The sequence below is a fragment of the Terrapene carolina genome, unplaced genomic scaffold, assembly GCF_002925995.2.
Source record: "Terrapene carolina triunguis isolate 2854851 unplaced genomic scaffold, T_m_triunguis-2.0 Scaffold990, whole genome shotgun sequence".
In the NCBI taxonomy this organism is placed as follows: Eukaryota; Metazoa; Chordata; order Testudines; family Emydidae; genus Terrapene; species Terrapene triunguis.
In genome coordinates this window covers 560,433-576,558 of record NW_020665341.1, presented here as the reverse complement: position 1 = coordinate 576,558, position 16,126 = coordinate 560,433, and the positions used below count along the sequence as shown (strand labels likewise).

Below are 16,126 nucleotides of genomic sequence, written 5' to 3'. Positions count from 1 at the left end.
CTAGGGTTGCCAACCTTCCAGGATTGTCCTGGAGGCTCCAGGAATTAAAGATTAATCTTTAATTAAAGATTATATCATGTGATGAAACCTCCAGGAATACATCCAACCAAAATTGGCAACCCTGTTTTCAACCAAACATGTAATCTCATCAAAGAAAGATATCAAGTTTGTTGGACGGGATCTATTTTCCATAAATACATGTTGATTGGCATTAATTATGTTACCCTCCTTTGATTCTTTATTAATCAAGTATTGTATCAGCCGCTCCATTATGTTGCCCAGGATTGATGTCAAACTGACAGGCCTATGATTACCTGAGTCACCCATTTACCCTTTTTAAATGTTGGCACAACATTAGCTTTCTTCCAGTCTTCTGGAAATTCTTTGGTTTTCCAAGACTTATTGAAAATCAGCATTAATGATCCAGTGAGGTCCTCAGCCAGTTCTTTTAAACTCTTGGATGCAAGTTATCTGGTCCTGCAGATTTAAAAATGTGTAACTTTAGTAGCTGCTGTTTAACATCCTCCTGAGATACTCATGAAATGGAAAGAGTATCATTATATAATAGGACTACATCATCTGTTTCCCCCCCAAGTATGGAACAGAAATATTTGTTGAACACTTCTGCCTCATCTGCATTATTATAGAAAATTCTACCATTTCCCTCTTGCAGTACCATTGTTTGGATTCTTTTAGTTCCTAATGGACTTAAAAAACTTCTTATTGTCCTTCACTCCGCTCGCCATAGAGTTTGTCTTTTGTCCCTTTGCTTTCCTTATCAATTTTCTACAATGTCTAGCATCTGATTAATATTAGTTACTATTAACTTCTCCTTTCTACCATTTTTTGTATATCTATATATTTGAATTTTTATAGCGGCATTCACTTCCTCTCTAAGCCAGTTCATTTTTTTAACCAATACCTCCTTCTTCCTGGATTGTGGGGTCATAGCTTTTTGAGCATCAAGTTCTTAAACAATTTCCAATTGTCATTCAAATTTTTCAGCTTAAATTCTTCCTCCCAGCTGATCTGGATCATAATTGTCTTCAGATTTGCCAAACTGGACCAAGTATATAAATGTGATCAAGTCGTGATCCATGGTACGTAAGTTACCATTGATTGTTAGTTCTGTGGTCAGGTCCTGTTTGAGCGAGGTAATTGCCATCTATAATGTTTAGAGATTTCAAGGACATTTTAGCACTGGTGGCATGAGACCTCCAGCGTATATCACTCAAACTGAAGTCCCCCATGATCACACAGCTTTTTCCCCCCCATATCCTTTATAGATAGGTTCTTAAGGAGCCGGTCATCCTGTTCCTTAGTGAAATTTGAGGGTCTGTAGCAGATACCAACTAATGCCCCATCTTGTGCTTTATCTGTTAGGGCATTGATCCATAACCATTGAAGATCATTTTCTTCCAAGTCATCAGTGATGCCACTGGCTCCCCACTTTTGCCCACTCTGTCCTTCCTAGATAGGTTATAACCATTTATTTTAACCTTCCAGTCATGAGAATCGTCCCACCAGGGATCCGTAAGATCAGCGAGATCAGATTTATGCTCGGAAATGAGTCATTCCAATTCCTCTTGTTTCTTCCCCAGGTTCCTAACATTGGCGTATGGGCAATTCAAGAATTTCTTCTCTTCGTGTCCTTTGCATCCTTGATTAATTTTGTTCCCACCATTTTGATTTTGTGCTGAGTGCTCTGAATGTTCCTCTTTTTACCCTGCTCTTTTGTTATTAGTTTAACGCCCTCCTAATTACTGTAGCCAACCAGTCCCTGAGAAGATTGGTCCCTCTTCTACTGAGGCCTTCCAAACGATACAGCCCCCTCTTCACATAAAAGGTGGACCAATGTCCCCAAACCCCCAAACTCTCCGCCTTATGCCCTTTATCTAGCCAGTGATTCACTTCCAGAATCTATTGCCTTCTGTCTTCCTTTTCCCGTGGGTCAGGAAGGATCTCAGAGAAGATCGCTTGGACATTCCTCTTCTTCTGCACTCTGAGTTCCCTGACATCATCTACTATCTGCAGGATATCCCACGATGCAGTGTATACCACAGTTGTTTTGTTCAGGTTAGACAATAGGAACTGCTCATTCCTGGCTCTGGGCGGTGTTCCTCCGAGGGAGCTCACAATGCAATTAGGCAGCTTCAGTATTTTGGATACCAATAAAGGATTTATTACTAGAATTGGTCTAATAACTACAAAACTGGGTGTGTGCAGGCATGGATTCATTAACATCTGGAGCAGAAATCCCCCATCATGCAGTGCTTCCCTGCTTTTCTGGTTCCAGAGTTCCATGCGGTTCTTGCCTTGGAATCTCTGGTCTCCAGTCTGTATGCTAATGGAGATGCCTCCCTGTCCCATCTTCGATGCAAATGAGGCTAGGGGAATTGCCTTAATCCTGTCACCCTTGTCCGGAGGGGTTTAGGGGTGTCTTCCACGGCCTTTTCATTGCTTTTTGTAAGTCTTTCTTCTGACCGGCTTTGGTTCAAGCAGAGGCTGGGGAGGGTGGGTGTCCTTCGTGAGTCAGACAGGCTGGATACTGCGCCCTGGTTCCCCAAGAACACAGAGCTGACAGGTGACAGGTGAGGCAGAATAACCCAGTTGTAATGGCTCACGGAGCACCGGGGACCCACTTCAGAGAAGTTAAAACGACAGATGGGTTAGAAATTTTACCTGTCTCAATGTCCCCAGCAGTTATCCTGCTGTGTTCCCTCTCTTTGCAGTTCCCCTTTCGCCTGGCACAGGGAACGACTCGCGTCCGGATTCTCTCTCTGTCCCAGCAGCTGGCAAGATGGTGAGTGAGAACGGGGAGGAGAATCCACAGCAGGAAGGCCTTGGGCAAGTGGAACCGTGCGGAGTGTTATCGGCGACATCAGAAAGGAACTTTCCCCAGCGTCATGGGTGGGGAAAGGACTCTGGAAGTCAATGCGGGTCAGAGAGGCAGCTGGGAAACCAGCCAAGGGAGAATGTTGTTCAATCCATTCACCGTGCGGGAGGATGCAGCGATCTCAAGGAAACCGCATCCCGACCGAGAATCCACGCCGGAGAGAGAGACAACACGTGCGTGGAGTGCGGGAAAAGCTTTCATTGGCGCTCGTACCTTATTAGACATCAGAGAACCCACACGGGGGAGAAATCCTATAAATGCCTCGACTGCGGGAAAAGCTTCAGTCAGAGCTCGCTTCTCATTAGACATCAGCGAACCCACACGGGAGAAAGACCCTATAAGTGCCTCGAATGTGGGAAAAGTTTTAGTGACAACTCGCACCTCATCGCCCATCACAGAATCCACACGGGCGAAAGGCCCTACAAATGCCTTGAGTGCGGGAAAAGTTTCATCCAGAGCTCCGTTCTTGTTGCCCATCAGAGAATCCACACGGGGGAAAGACCCTATCAATGCCCCGACTGTGGGGAACGCTTCAGTCGGACCTCAGAGCTCATTGTGCATCACCGAATCCACACGGGCGAGGAACCCTACAAGTGCCTGGAGTGCGGGAAGACTTTCAATCGGAACTCCAACTTCGTGGTACATCAGAGACTGCACACGGGGGAGAGGCCCTGTCAATGCCAGCACTGTGGGAAAAGCTTCAGGCAGAGCTCCAACCTGATTGCGCATCAGAGAATCCACACGGGAGAGAAGCCCTACAACTGCCTAGAATGTGGGAAAAGCTTCATTCAGAGCTCACAGCTCATTACCCATCAGAGACTGCACAGGGGGGAGAAACCCTACAAATGCTCGGACTGTGGGAAAGGTTTCAACCTGAGCTCCAGCCTCATTCGACATCAGGGAATCCACACGGGAGAGAAACCCTATTACTGCCTTCGCTGCGGGAAAAGCTTCAGCCAGAGCTCCCAGCTGATCGTGCACCAGAGAATCCACACGGCAGACGCATCAGCCTGGGTCAGTTTGCACCAGGCATCAGCAAATGCACCCAGGGAAGAGACCTCTTAAAGGTCGTTACCGTGGGAAAAGCTCCGAGCAGAGCGAACGCCATGTTGGACATCAGACGCTCCACCCAGGACTGAAATTTGGGGATCATGGGAGAAGGGTTAGAGAGGTGCTGCTCCATATCATTACCCCTCTGAGAGGCACTGATTTCCGTAACATCTCACTGTAGGACACCTAAAAAAGCCTAAAGCCCTAGGAATCTCCCCTCAAAGCCAGCCCCATTGGCCTGTGACAGTTCCGCTCGACTAGGAATTAGGCATAGGTAGCACATTTCTCCTGTCCCGGACCGAACCTTCAATGCATTTACTCGTCTAGACCGACTGTGAGCGTCTCATTCGCAATAGTCCCCACCGTGAGCAGAGTGATTGTCAGAGTCGCTGAGTTCTTCCTTTTGGGGACCAGTGCTGGGTTTACAATGGCACCAACCTGCTTGCTCTTCTCCACCCCTTCCCTCCGTGTGAGTGGTGGGCGGGGCCCCAGGGCAGAGAGGCCAAGTGGGGGCGGGGCCTTGGGGTGGAGAGCAGGTGGGCCTCGGGGGGGTGGGGGGGAAGAAGAGGCCAAGCAGGGGCAGGGCCTCAAGGCAGAGAGACCAAGTGGGGGCAGGGCCTTGGGGCAGAGCGCCGGCAGGGCTCGGGGGGGAAAAGGCCAGGTGGGGGTGGGGCCTTAGGGGAAGAGGCCAGATGGGGCAGGGCTTTGGGGAGGGAAGAGGCCAGGTGGGGGCGGGGCCTCGGGTGGAGCGGGAGACAGGGCCACAGTCTGGGTGCCGAGGCCCCAAAAAGATGAATCCGACCCTGTTGGCAACAGATTGTCTCATTCCTGGTTCTTCTCACTGTGCTGTAGGTTGTGCCGAAGAAGCTGCCGGCTCTGTTTGCTTATAGAATGAAAGAGGCGATTCTCAAAGAGCTGGAACAGGGGAGAGAAAAACATGGCGGTGAAGCCTCCATGTTACTTGGGGGCAAGGGGGTGAGTTACAGCGATTCCCCTCCTTCGCCCGTCACCCTGGTGGTCTCCCCTCATGACAGCAGCATCTGTCCAAGCCATGGAGAGTTTATCTCCCCCGTTCTACCCTTACGCCTGTCACATGACTCAGTGATCTCAGCTCCCCGGGCTTGAGAATTGCTCTTTGAGACGCTGTGATCCTATGTCATTGGAGCTGAAATTGTCACGATACTAGTGTATCCCAAATCCTTCTGAGCTTAAACCCCACTTCATTGATAGAGCAGCTTCCAGGCGTTTTCCTGCCAAGCTCAGCTTGTTGGCAGGTGGGAAGCTTGGGTTTTTATAAGGTTTTGAATAATGCAAATTAATGCACATTGGAAAACATAATCCCAACGATATGTATAAAACGATGGGGTCTAAATTTGCTGTTCCCACTCAAGAAAGAGATCTTGGAGTCATTGTGGATAGTTTTTGGTGCAGCGGCAGTCAAAAAAGCAAACAGAATGTTGGGAATCATTAAGAAAGGGTTAGATAATAAAACAGAAAATATCATACTGCCTCTATATAAATCCATGGTATGCCCATATCTTGAATTCTGTGTGCAGATGTGGTCGCCCCATCTCTGAAAAGATATATTGGAATTGGAAAAGGTTCAGAAAAGGGCAACAAAAATGAGTAGGGGTATTGAACGGCTTCCATATGAGGAGAGATTAGTAAGACTGGGACTTTTCAGCTTCGAAAAAAGACAACTAAGGGGGGATACGATTGAGGTCTATGAAATCATGACTGGGGTGGGGAAAGTAAATAAGGAAGTGCTGTTTACTCCTTGGCATAACACAAGAACTAGAGGTCACCAAATGAAATTAATTGGCAGCAGGTTTAAAACAAACAAAAGGAAGTATTTCTTCACACAATGCATAGTCATCCTGTGGAACCCCTTGCCAGAGGATGTTGTGAAGGCCAAGACTATAACAAGGTTCAAGAAAGAACTAGATAAGTTCATGGAGAATAGGTCCATCAATGGCTATTAGCCAGGATGGTGTCCCTAGCCTCTGTTTGCCAGAAGCTGGGAATGGACAACAGGGGGTGGATCACTTGATGATTCCCTGTTCTGTTCATTCCCTCTGGGGCACCTGGCATTGGCCACTGTCAGAAGACAGGACACTGGGCTAGATGGACCTTTGGTCTGATCCAGTGTGGCCGCTCTTATGTTCTTATTTTGTTTTTCATTATGAGGCTGCAAACCTTTTGTAAATAATAGGGCTAAATGAGAAGGGGACTCTGGGGGAAGCGGGTTTAGGCAGTTCAGCGGAGAACACAGGCACATCCGTTTTCCTCTATGTCAGATGGAACATGCTCTGCGATGTCAATGTGTGTGAACCTGAAATAGTTTTACAGCCCACCCTCAAAGTGTCAGGTTTTGTTTAGGTACTTGAAGGCCGTTTGGTCACATGCGTCGCACTTTGTTTAGCCTGACGGGACGTAATGTCAACGCACTGGGGACTGCACGAGACGCAATCAATTTCCCGAATACCCTTTCTTTTATTCTGTTTCCACGCCCTTTTGTCGTGAGTTTTTAGTGTGGTTCGAGCAATGGTCGTCATAAGTAACCATGGGCACAAACGCTGGGGAGGGGGGACGGAGGCGGAGTGAGAGTCGTAGCCCAAGAGGCAGAGACTGAACCGGGGAAGGATGTTACTGCCTGACCCCGGCACTGCTGAGAAATACCGTCAGGATGGGGAGAGCGTGGGAGCTGGAATATACAGAGCTGGGGAGCCCGAGAACCAAGGCTGTTTTACAAGCAATGTCCTATGAGTGTCGGATGAGGACATCTCTGATTTCTATGTATGATGCCCCAAGGGAAGTTATGCAGGGATGCGGGGGCGAGGGGTATCCCCAGATTCCTGAGAGGAACAGGCTGAGAAGCCAACAGGCCTGAAGCCAGGCTGACCCCTATTACCGAAGCAGAGGGCAACGGAGCTGGTCACAGGTCACCCTCTCCCCATCTGCCGCAGCACCTGCGTGGGGGCAACGGAGACTCTCGTCCACGCTGGCCCCACACACACCAGGCATGTCCTGGGGTAAATAAAAGCCTCAGCTGGGATTGGAGATGCTGCTACTTCTGGACATTCGCCTTGTTCTCTAGCTCGGATTGAGCTGTGCTCGCTGGGTCTCTTGAAGCATTTGTGGCTGTGACGGGATCCCGGCGTCTCTCACGCATTCTCTCCCGTTTTCTACCAGCTGCAAAATATTGCTCTGTTTTGGTGTGTGCGGGAGCCAGGGGCAGCAATTTGCCGGGCTGGGGCTGAAACGCACCGTGCCAAGCTGGGCGTTGGGCGGGATGTCTTTTATTTCTTGCTTTGGAACAATAAAGTAGAATTCAGTTTCTCAGACTCCTAGAGTCCTTTGGTTGAACAATGAGTGAAAAAATGGCCCAGAATGGAGGTGGAGGCTGGCGGGGGGGGCTTTCGGAGCTGTTGTTTCCCCAAATAGAAATTGGGATACAAAGAAAGGTACAATAAAAGCTTTGTTATCCAGCATGTTGCAGGAATGGGGGGTGCTGGTAAGTCAAAAATTCTGGTTAACTAAAAGGAAGGGAGTTTGGGTGCAGGAGGGGGCTCAGGGCTGGGGGTTGGGGCGCGGGAGAGGATGGTGGGTGGGGCTCTGGGAGGGAGTTTGGGTGCGGGAGGAGGCTGGGGGTTGGGGCGCGGGAGAGGATGGTGGGTGGGGCTCTGGGAGGGAGTTTGGGTGTGGGAGGGGGCTCGGCTGGAAATTGGGGCATGGGAGAGGATGGGGGTGGGGCTGTGGAAGGGAGTTTGGGTACGGGAGGGGCAGGGGGTTAGGGTGCCAGATCCGGGCGGCGCTCACCTCGAGCAGCTCCCCACACGCGGCAACATGTCCCTGCTGCTCCTAGGCAGAGGCGCGGCTACGTGACTCTGCGCACAGCCTCCACCCACAGGCGCCACCCCCGCTGTTCCCATTGGCCATGGTTCCTGGCCAATGGGAGTTGCGGAGCCAGCGGGTGGGGCGGGGGCAGCGCACGGAGCCCCCATGGCCGTTCCTCCGCCTAGCAGCAGCAGGGAAATGTCGCCGCTTCCAGGGAGCCACATGGAGGCAGGTAGGGAGCCTGCTGGCCCCGCACCAACTGGACTATAAACTGGACTTTCAATGAAGATCAGAAATGCCAGTTTCCAGTTGGTAAAGTGCCGGATAACGCCGCTTTTACTATATTTTTGTAAACTGGAAAAAGTGTTCTACGGAGTTAACCCTCAGGGCTATTGTATGGAAAACCCGGCATGAAGGTATTTTTTCTTTTTTAATCTCGTTCCAATGTAGCTTTGGCCGTAGAGTTTCCGTGCAACACAAACATGGAATGCACACACAGCACCGACTGTAAGTGTAAAGCGGAGCAAACCGTATTTGAAATATTCACAAATAAGGTCACAGATTCTGCGATTTTAGGTGACCGTGACTTCAGCCCCGGGCGGCAGGACTTGGCCTCCATCTGTCAGCCCCGCGCTGGGGGGAGCGGCCTTCTGTGATTTATTTATTGCCCGTGACCTTCCCGTGATTTTTACTAAAAGTGCCCGTGACAAAATCTTGGCCTTACTCATGAATACATTTTAAAGAAAATCTACCATTGTTCCTTATACAGACTTCCCCCCACCCCCCACCCCGTTGCACATATTGCACAGGTTTTCAACACAACATTTGCAAGTCTCTACTTTGGCACAAACATGTCAGCGCGTTGCCCTCTGATCTTATTTCAGACACGTTTTCTCAGGCCTTTTCCTCCCTGCTGAAACCAAAGTGCCTTGTCCTCCGCTGTGTTTTTACTTTAGAATAGCGCCTACACCTTAGTTACCCTGCGGTTAACAAACAAACAAACAAACAAAAATCACCGTTCTTAGCAGGGAGGGAAAGACCCGGAGCTGGATTCACAAGGGGACTGGAGCGTCATGATGCCTAGGATCACGACGCCTAGCTTTTAGGCACGTAGAAAGTCTCGGGAACACCACTGCGCCGGAGTTAGGTGCACAGGGGAGAGAGAGGCACTGCAGAATGCGATCCACAGAAGCCAGCACGCCTGACGGGGACCTGCCTCAGCCAGCCCATGGAAGATGCCAACCAGAGGGGTGTGTGCTAAGATCCACCCAGCACAGAGCTCAGTGCCTAAGTCCCCACAGCAGGTAGGCACCTAGCTCTACCTGGCGAGCTACAAATGGGAATCTTCTTCTGGAACCAGGCAAGGTAACTGCTTCTTGTGAGAACGAGCTAGGCAGGCACCTAACTACGCACAAGTGGAACAGGAGGAAGTGATGGTGCCCACCTTGTAACTTTTAGCCCAGGGAATAAACTCATGTTATACAAAAATTGAACAACATAAGAACAGCCACACTGGCTCAGACCAAAGGTCCATCTAGCCCTGTGTCCTGTCTTCTGACAGTGGCCAATGCCAGGTGCCCCAGAGGGAATGAACAGAAGAGGTGATCATCAAGTGATCCACCCCTTGTCGCCCATTCCCAGCTTCTGGCAAACAGAGGCTAGGGACACCCTCCCTGCCCATCCTGGCTAATAGCCATTGATGGACCTATCCTCCATGAACTTGTCTAGTTCTTTCTTGAACCCTGTTATAGTCTTGGCCATCGATGGACCTACCCTCCATGAAACTAAACTAAACATGGCAAACTAAATTACACTATTGCAATACAACATTACACTAGAAACACTGTGATTTGTGATGGCTGAAGTTGCGAGCAACTATTCAGAGTTTCATTGCTTAGTTGCTATTAAAAATATACATATTAAATAGCACGGCGACATCTGTCTGCACCGTGTTAACGAAGGTGAATGATGAAGTGCTGAGAGTAACACAAATAATATTTTAAAATAAATAATGAAACTCCATTTGCGGTGGCTTACACGAAAGGGAGTCCAATAGGGTGGCCAACCCTCCAGGATTGTCCTGGAGTCGCCAGGAATTAAAGAGAAATCTTCAGTTAAAGATTACGTCATGTGATGACACCTCCAGGAATCCGTTCACCCAAACTTGGCAACCCTACAGTGCAATTCAAGCCATCAGAGAATGCTAAATAAGACAAATGTGTGACCTGGTTTGAGGTTTTATGCAGACACAGCTGATGAGTCTTTCAAACACCAAAAATACGTACGACAATTATACTTTTTTTTTGAGGAGGTTGATGAGAGATAGTTCATTGAATCAAGTCTCTTTTAGCAGCTTCGTTCATCATATCTGATAGATAAGAGCTGGCAATGGGCTGCACTGGTGCTGTTTTGAAAACATCCCTGGGAAGCGGGCGCTGAGCTGTCCCAGTCTGGGGGAGGGGAAGAAAAAGCCCCTCTGCCCCCTATTTTTGAAACCACTGCCGCTGGCTCCTCTTCCATACAGGGTTGGATTTAGGGGCAGGCGACCAGCTAGGGTCCCGGGCTTGCGGGGGGCCGGGCATGCAGATTTACAGATCCTAGCGTGCAAATGTATCGTCTTATATGACAGGGAGGAGTCACGCGTGCAAATTGTGCATCGAAGTCGTGAAATGGGCTACAAAGGCCATAAAAATAAGGTATTCAAAAGTTTAACCAGTGGTGGGGGCGGGCACTGAAGACCCTCCTCGCCTGGGTTTTCCCCCCTCTGCCACTGCCTGGCAGTGCCTCTACCCTGACTCCTATCCCATGCCCCTGATTTTGCCCCCTCTCCTTCCCCGGCCTCCAGCTGTTCGCCCCACCTGTGCAGTCAGTTTGGGCCTGACACAGACTCTGCCCATCCCTCCCCCTCCGATCTGCCCCCTTTTAGCCCCTGAGACCAGCGGGAAGCTCATGGCCATCAGCAGGGCAGCGGCTTCCCCAGCTTCAGCAGGATTTTCTGGGAATCCTCAGCCAAGGGGACCAGCCATCCCAATCTTAGGGGCTTTAGGGCGACTAGCAGCAAGTGTGAAAAATCGGGACGGGGGTGCGGGGTGATAGGAGCCTATATAAGAAAAAGACCCAAAAATCAGGACTGTCCCTATAAAATCGGGACATCTGGTCACCTTAAGGGGCTTTGTCTTATATAGGCAACTATACCCTCTCCCCCAAAAAAGGGCAACAGCTGATGAGCACCCCCCCCCCCCCATCCCAGACCCAGGAGGGACCCAGCCAGATTCCTTCTCTCTGCCCTTTAAGTACAAGGACCTGCCCAGGGAATCCCACCCCACAGCCCATGTCAAGAACCAGGTCCCCTGCCCTGGCTACAGTAACGCTTGGTTGCTGGGTGAATTCCTGATCCCCTGCACTGGCCGTTTGCAAGAGCCCAGAGCCTCCCTGGCTGCTGCAGCTGTGAGAGGTGAATATGGAGGAGTAACATTATCCTGCTACTCCCACCAGAGCCTCTCCCAGTGCCCCAGGACATCCCACACTGGGAAGACAGAGGTTCCCTTCCACAAGAGCCGAGGACCCCAGGCCAGAGAGGGCACTGGTTGGAGTGAAGGTAAGAAACAACACCCCTGCCCTGCAACAGGGAACCATGTTTCTGGCTTACACCCTGTCTGCTGGGTTACCCCGACCCTGCTGGCTGAAGGTGCTGCAGAATCTAGCCACACCCTTAAGCTGTGCAAAATGTGTGTGTGTTGCAACCCTCCACAGGGCCTGAGGGAGCCCAGGAAAGCTGGTTCTTTCGCGTTGCCACCAGAGGGCTCTGGGTCTGGCTCCGGGAGAGGAGGCCGGTGTCTGTCTCTCTCTGCTCAGGAGATCAGCCCCTAGGATTGAATTTCCTGGGTCAGGTGCTGCTTCCACTGTGAGCCGGTGTGACGCCACGTATAGCAACAAGCGGCCCCACCTGTGCTCCCTGCGAGTCCCGGAGCTCCCCCACCCCCAGGGAGAGGCGCAGGCCCTGACTCCGGTTAGCGCTCACCGGAGTCGATCCGGATCCGATCCGGGCGGAGGAAGAGAGGGAAGGAGGCAGAAAAGAAGCAAGGAGGGGTGGGGGCAAATTGGAACCGGTTCAAAGTTCCCAGCCCTGCCCAGATCCATTCACTGCAGCACCCCAGGCAGAGCCGACTTTCCTGGGAGCAAAGTGAGGAGCCGGGAGAGGAAAAGCCAGGTCCTGTCCCACCTGAGTCCCCGGGGACTGCCAGGGTGGGATCCCCCCAAAGCGGCCCCTTTGATTCTGCTCTTTGCGGGATAAAGCGACCCAGGGGTCGGGGTGTGACATGGACTCAGGCCCCTTTTGCACCTCCCCAGTCCCCCTGGCAGGCTGCAGAATAACATGAGAACGGGCACACTGGGTCAGACCGAAGGTCCATCTAGCCCAGTGTCCTGTCTTCCGACAGTGGCCAAGGCCAGGTGCCCCAGAGGGAATGAACAGAACAGGTGATCATCAAGTGATCCATCCCCTGTCGCCCATTCCCAGCTTCTGGCGATCAGAGGCTAGCTAGGGACACCCAGGGTTCGCTCCGGATTGTACCCACTAGCCCTCCTGGGAGATGGGCTGTGATGGTGCAGCCTGCTCAGGTTGGGGATTTCCAGGGAGCTGCTGCTGGGTTTGTACTAGAAGGGGAAGAGCAGGAAATGCAGTGGGGGGGGAGGACAGGGTGTGATAAACCTGCTGGGACCCTGTTGTTCACTTCTGGGGACCTGATTTTCAAAACAGGCCCACTGGGATGGGGGGGTGGAAACTCCCCCATTTCTGGAAAAACAGCCCCCATGGACAGGCTGGGAAAATTGACCAGATACCCAGCCTGAGCGAGCTAGCCAGAGGCTGCTCTGGAATATGAAGGAGACACCCAGCGGTGAGGCCCGGGGGACAGGCCCCGTTCCTTCCAACCAGCTGCTGGGAATGGGGAGGGTGTTGGGATTCCTGTCCCAGGACCCTGCTCTGGGGCTCTATCTCCCATATTAGCCCCTGGTTAGTAGCTGTGTGATAAACGGGAAGGCCCCTGCCATCCTCCATGTGCTGAGTGGGACAAGGAGCTCTCTCTTTCTCCCCACTCACAGCAGCCTCCTGGCTGCTCTGAGCAGGGTGAGGGTGGGAGCCTGCTAGTCTGTCTTCCCAGAGCTCCGAGTTTTAGTTTTTTGCCCTCTCTCCCTGTGACTAGTGGGATTGTGGCTGAGGCAGCAGGTGGCAAAGCTGGGGATTTTTGTTGTTTCAGGGTTTGGTGGCCTTCGAGGAGGTGGCTGTGTCTTTCACCCAGGGGCAGGGGGCTCTGCTGGACCCCGCTCAGAGAGCCCTCTACAGGGACGTCATGCAGGAGAATTACGAGACGGTGACCTCGCTGGGTAAGAGATTCCCGTCCCCTTGGTTATTATTTCTGCTCAAGTTCTTCCCTAGTCTGTTAGATTTCAGGGGACTGGGTCCCAAGATCCCCAGATCCAAGGTGAGAGAGACTTTCATTTCCACACGTCCGTGTCTCCCTCCCCGCCCCCGCCCCCCCTGCGTAAGCTGGAAGATGTGTTGATTACTTATACTGTGTGTTTACACTCGAGGCTTCTGGGTGCTGGGTGCTTACCAAGCCCTCATGAAGGACAGTCTCTGCTCCGAGCCGCTCACAACCTAAGGCAGGGGTGGGCAAACTTTTTGGCCCAAGGGCCACAGCTGGGTATGGAAATTGTATGGCGGGCTGGAATGCTGAGGAAATTGGGGGTTGGGGTGCAGGGGGGGTGAGGGCTCTGGCTGGGGGTGTGGGCTCTGGGGTGGGGCTTGGGATGAGGGGTTGGAAGTGCAGGAGGATGTTCCAGGCTGGAACCAAGGGGTTCGGAGGGTGGGAGGGGGATCAGGGCTGGGGGAGGGGGTTGGGGTGCGGAAGGGGGTCAGGGGTGCAGGCCCTGGGCGGCACTTACCTCAAGGAGCTCCCGGAAGCAGCGGCATGTCCCCTCTCCGGCTCCTACGCAGAGGCGCGGCCAGGCGGCTCTGCACGCTGCCCCGTCCACAGGCGCCGCCCCCGCAGCTCCCATTGGCCGTGGTTCCCAGCCAATACGAGCTGCAAGGGTGGCGCTTGGGGCGGGGCAGCGTGCAGAGCCCCTGGGCTGCCCCTGCTCATAGAAGCCGGAAGGGGGACATGCCGCTGCTTCTGGGAGCCACGCTGCTCCCTAGCTGGAGCGCTGAAGCAGTGCAGGACCCGGACCCCACTCCCCAGCAGGAGCTCAAGGGCCAGATTAAAACATATGAAGGGCCAGATGCAGCCCCTGGGCTGTAGTTTGCCGACCCCTGACCTAAGGCATCTAATAATTAAAACAACCTGCATTTGAGAAGAGACGCCTATGAGTCAACTGGCTACCCAGGTGCCAGTTGGACCCACGAGAACACTGAGTGCTCAGGGAGTTTACAGACATTAATGGTCCAGAATCTTTCAAATCCCGGCCTGTGTCAGTTCAGCATCCTTGATCCTCCTGGGCCGGGGGAAATGTCTCTCCCAGGTTTCTCAATCTCCCCAAAAGTTATTGTGTTGGGTTTGCTCTCTTTGCTGTTCCCCCTTTTCCCCAGCACAGGGAATAACACACCTCCGGCTTCTCTCTGTCTCTCCGTCCTTGCAGGTGATGGGGTGGCGGGTGAGACCAAACCTCAGCAGGAAGGTCTTGAGCAAGTGGAACGACAGGGGGCGTTATCGGAAAGATCTGAAGGGAATGTTTGCTGGAGCTCTGTGCAGGGGGAAACTTGGGAGAGTCAGTGCGGGTCAAAGAGGCGGCAGGGAAATGAGCCTGGGAAAAAAGTGGGTGAACCAATTCATGGTGTGGGAGGAGGCCAGGAGCTCAAGGAATCCCCTGCCCAGCAGAGGGTCCCCATGAGAGAGAGAAAAAACACATGCGCCGAATGTGGGAAAAGTTTCCTTAAGAACGCACACCTTGTTGCGCACCGGAGGATCCACACAGGAGAAAAACCCTATCAGTGCCTTGAATGTGGGAAAAGCTTCAATCAGCGCTCCCACCTTGTGGCGCATCAGCGAATCCATACCAAAGAGAGACCCTATAAATGCGGCGAGTGTGGGACAAGCTTTGTTCACAGCTCCCACCTTATCGTGCATCAGAGGAACCACAAGGAAGAGAGACCCTATAAATGCCTCGAGTGCGGGAAAAGCTTCACTCAGAGCTCGAGCCTGAATGTGCATCAGAGAACCCACACGGGAGACGAACCCCATAAATGCCTCGACTGTGGGAAAAGCTTCGATTACCGATCGCACCTTATAGTGCATCAGAGGATCCACACGGGGGAGAAACCCCATAAATGCTTCATCTGTGGCACAAGCTTCGTTCACAAATCAAACCTGAACGCGCACCAGAGAATCCACAAGGGAGAGAGACCTTACGAATGCCTCAACTGTGGGAGAACGTTCAAATCCAGATCAAACCTTACCAGGCATCAGAAACAACACACAGGAGAGAAATCCTATACGTGCACTGAGTGTGGGGAGCGGTTTGTTGAGAACTACGGCCTTATTAAACATCAGAGAACCCACACGGGGGAAAAACCCTATAAATGCTTTGAATGTGGGAAAAGTTTCAACTGGAGCTCAAACCTGGTTGCACATCAGAGAACGCACACCGGCGAGAGACCGTATGAATGCTTGGACTGCGGGAAAAGCTTCAATCAGAACTCAAACCTCTTTCAACATCAGAGGATCCACAGGGGAGACAAACCCTATAAATGCTCCGACTGTGGGAAAAGTTTCATTCAGAGCTCCGTTCTTATTACGCACCGGCGAATCCACACGGGGGAGAGGCCGTATAGCTGCCTTGTCTGTGGGAAAAACTTCAACTGGAGCTCAGCGCTTACTGCGCATCAGAGGATTCACACCGGAGAAAAACCTTATGAATGCACCGGCTGTGGGAAAAGTTTCAGCCGGATCTCCACCCTTGCTAGACACCAGAGGCTGCACACTGGAGAGAATCCCTCGAATGTGGAAGAAGCATCAGCTGGGCTCTGATTGTCTCGTGCATCAGCAGCTCGACATAGGGAAGGAGACCTCTTACACACCCTTAGCAAGGAAAATCCTTCAGGTGGCGCGAATGCCATATTGGACATCAGAGACTCCTCCACACCGGAGGGAAAATTGTATCAGTGCCCAGGTTAGGGCTGGCTATCGTTTAAAAAACCCAACATTTCCTCGTTCCCAGACACATCAGGGGCATTTGTCTCCCAAGTGTCCAGCTGCCCATCGCTGGGGTGAGGATCCAGCAGCAGCTGATCTGTGACCCTCTGGCTCTGCCTGGTCTAAGCAAACCCCAGGCAGAGGAGGAGAA

At 52.0% G+C, this 16,126-nt stretch overlaps 1 protein-coding gene across 1 annotated transcript; it reads left to right on the top strand.

Annotated features, from left to right (window-relative positions):
• Positions 1-2,760: 2,760 nt before the first annotated feature.
• On the top strand, positions 2,761-16,126 carry LOC112115437 (zinc finger protein 420-like). Its single transcript, XM_029913860.1, has 4 exons — positions 2,761-3,910; positions 4,799-5,065; positions 13,150-13,168; positions 14,423-16,126. The coding sequence occupies exons 1-4, from the start codon at positions 2,801-2,803 to the stop codon at positions 15,808-15,810; spliced, it is 2,784 nt and encodes a 927-aa protein (XP_029769720.1). The 5' UTR covers positions 2,761-2,800; the 3' UTR covers positions 15,811-16,126.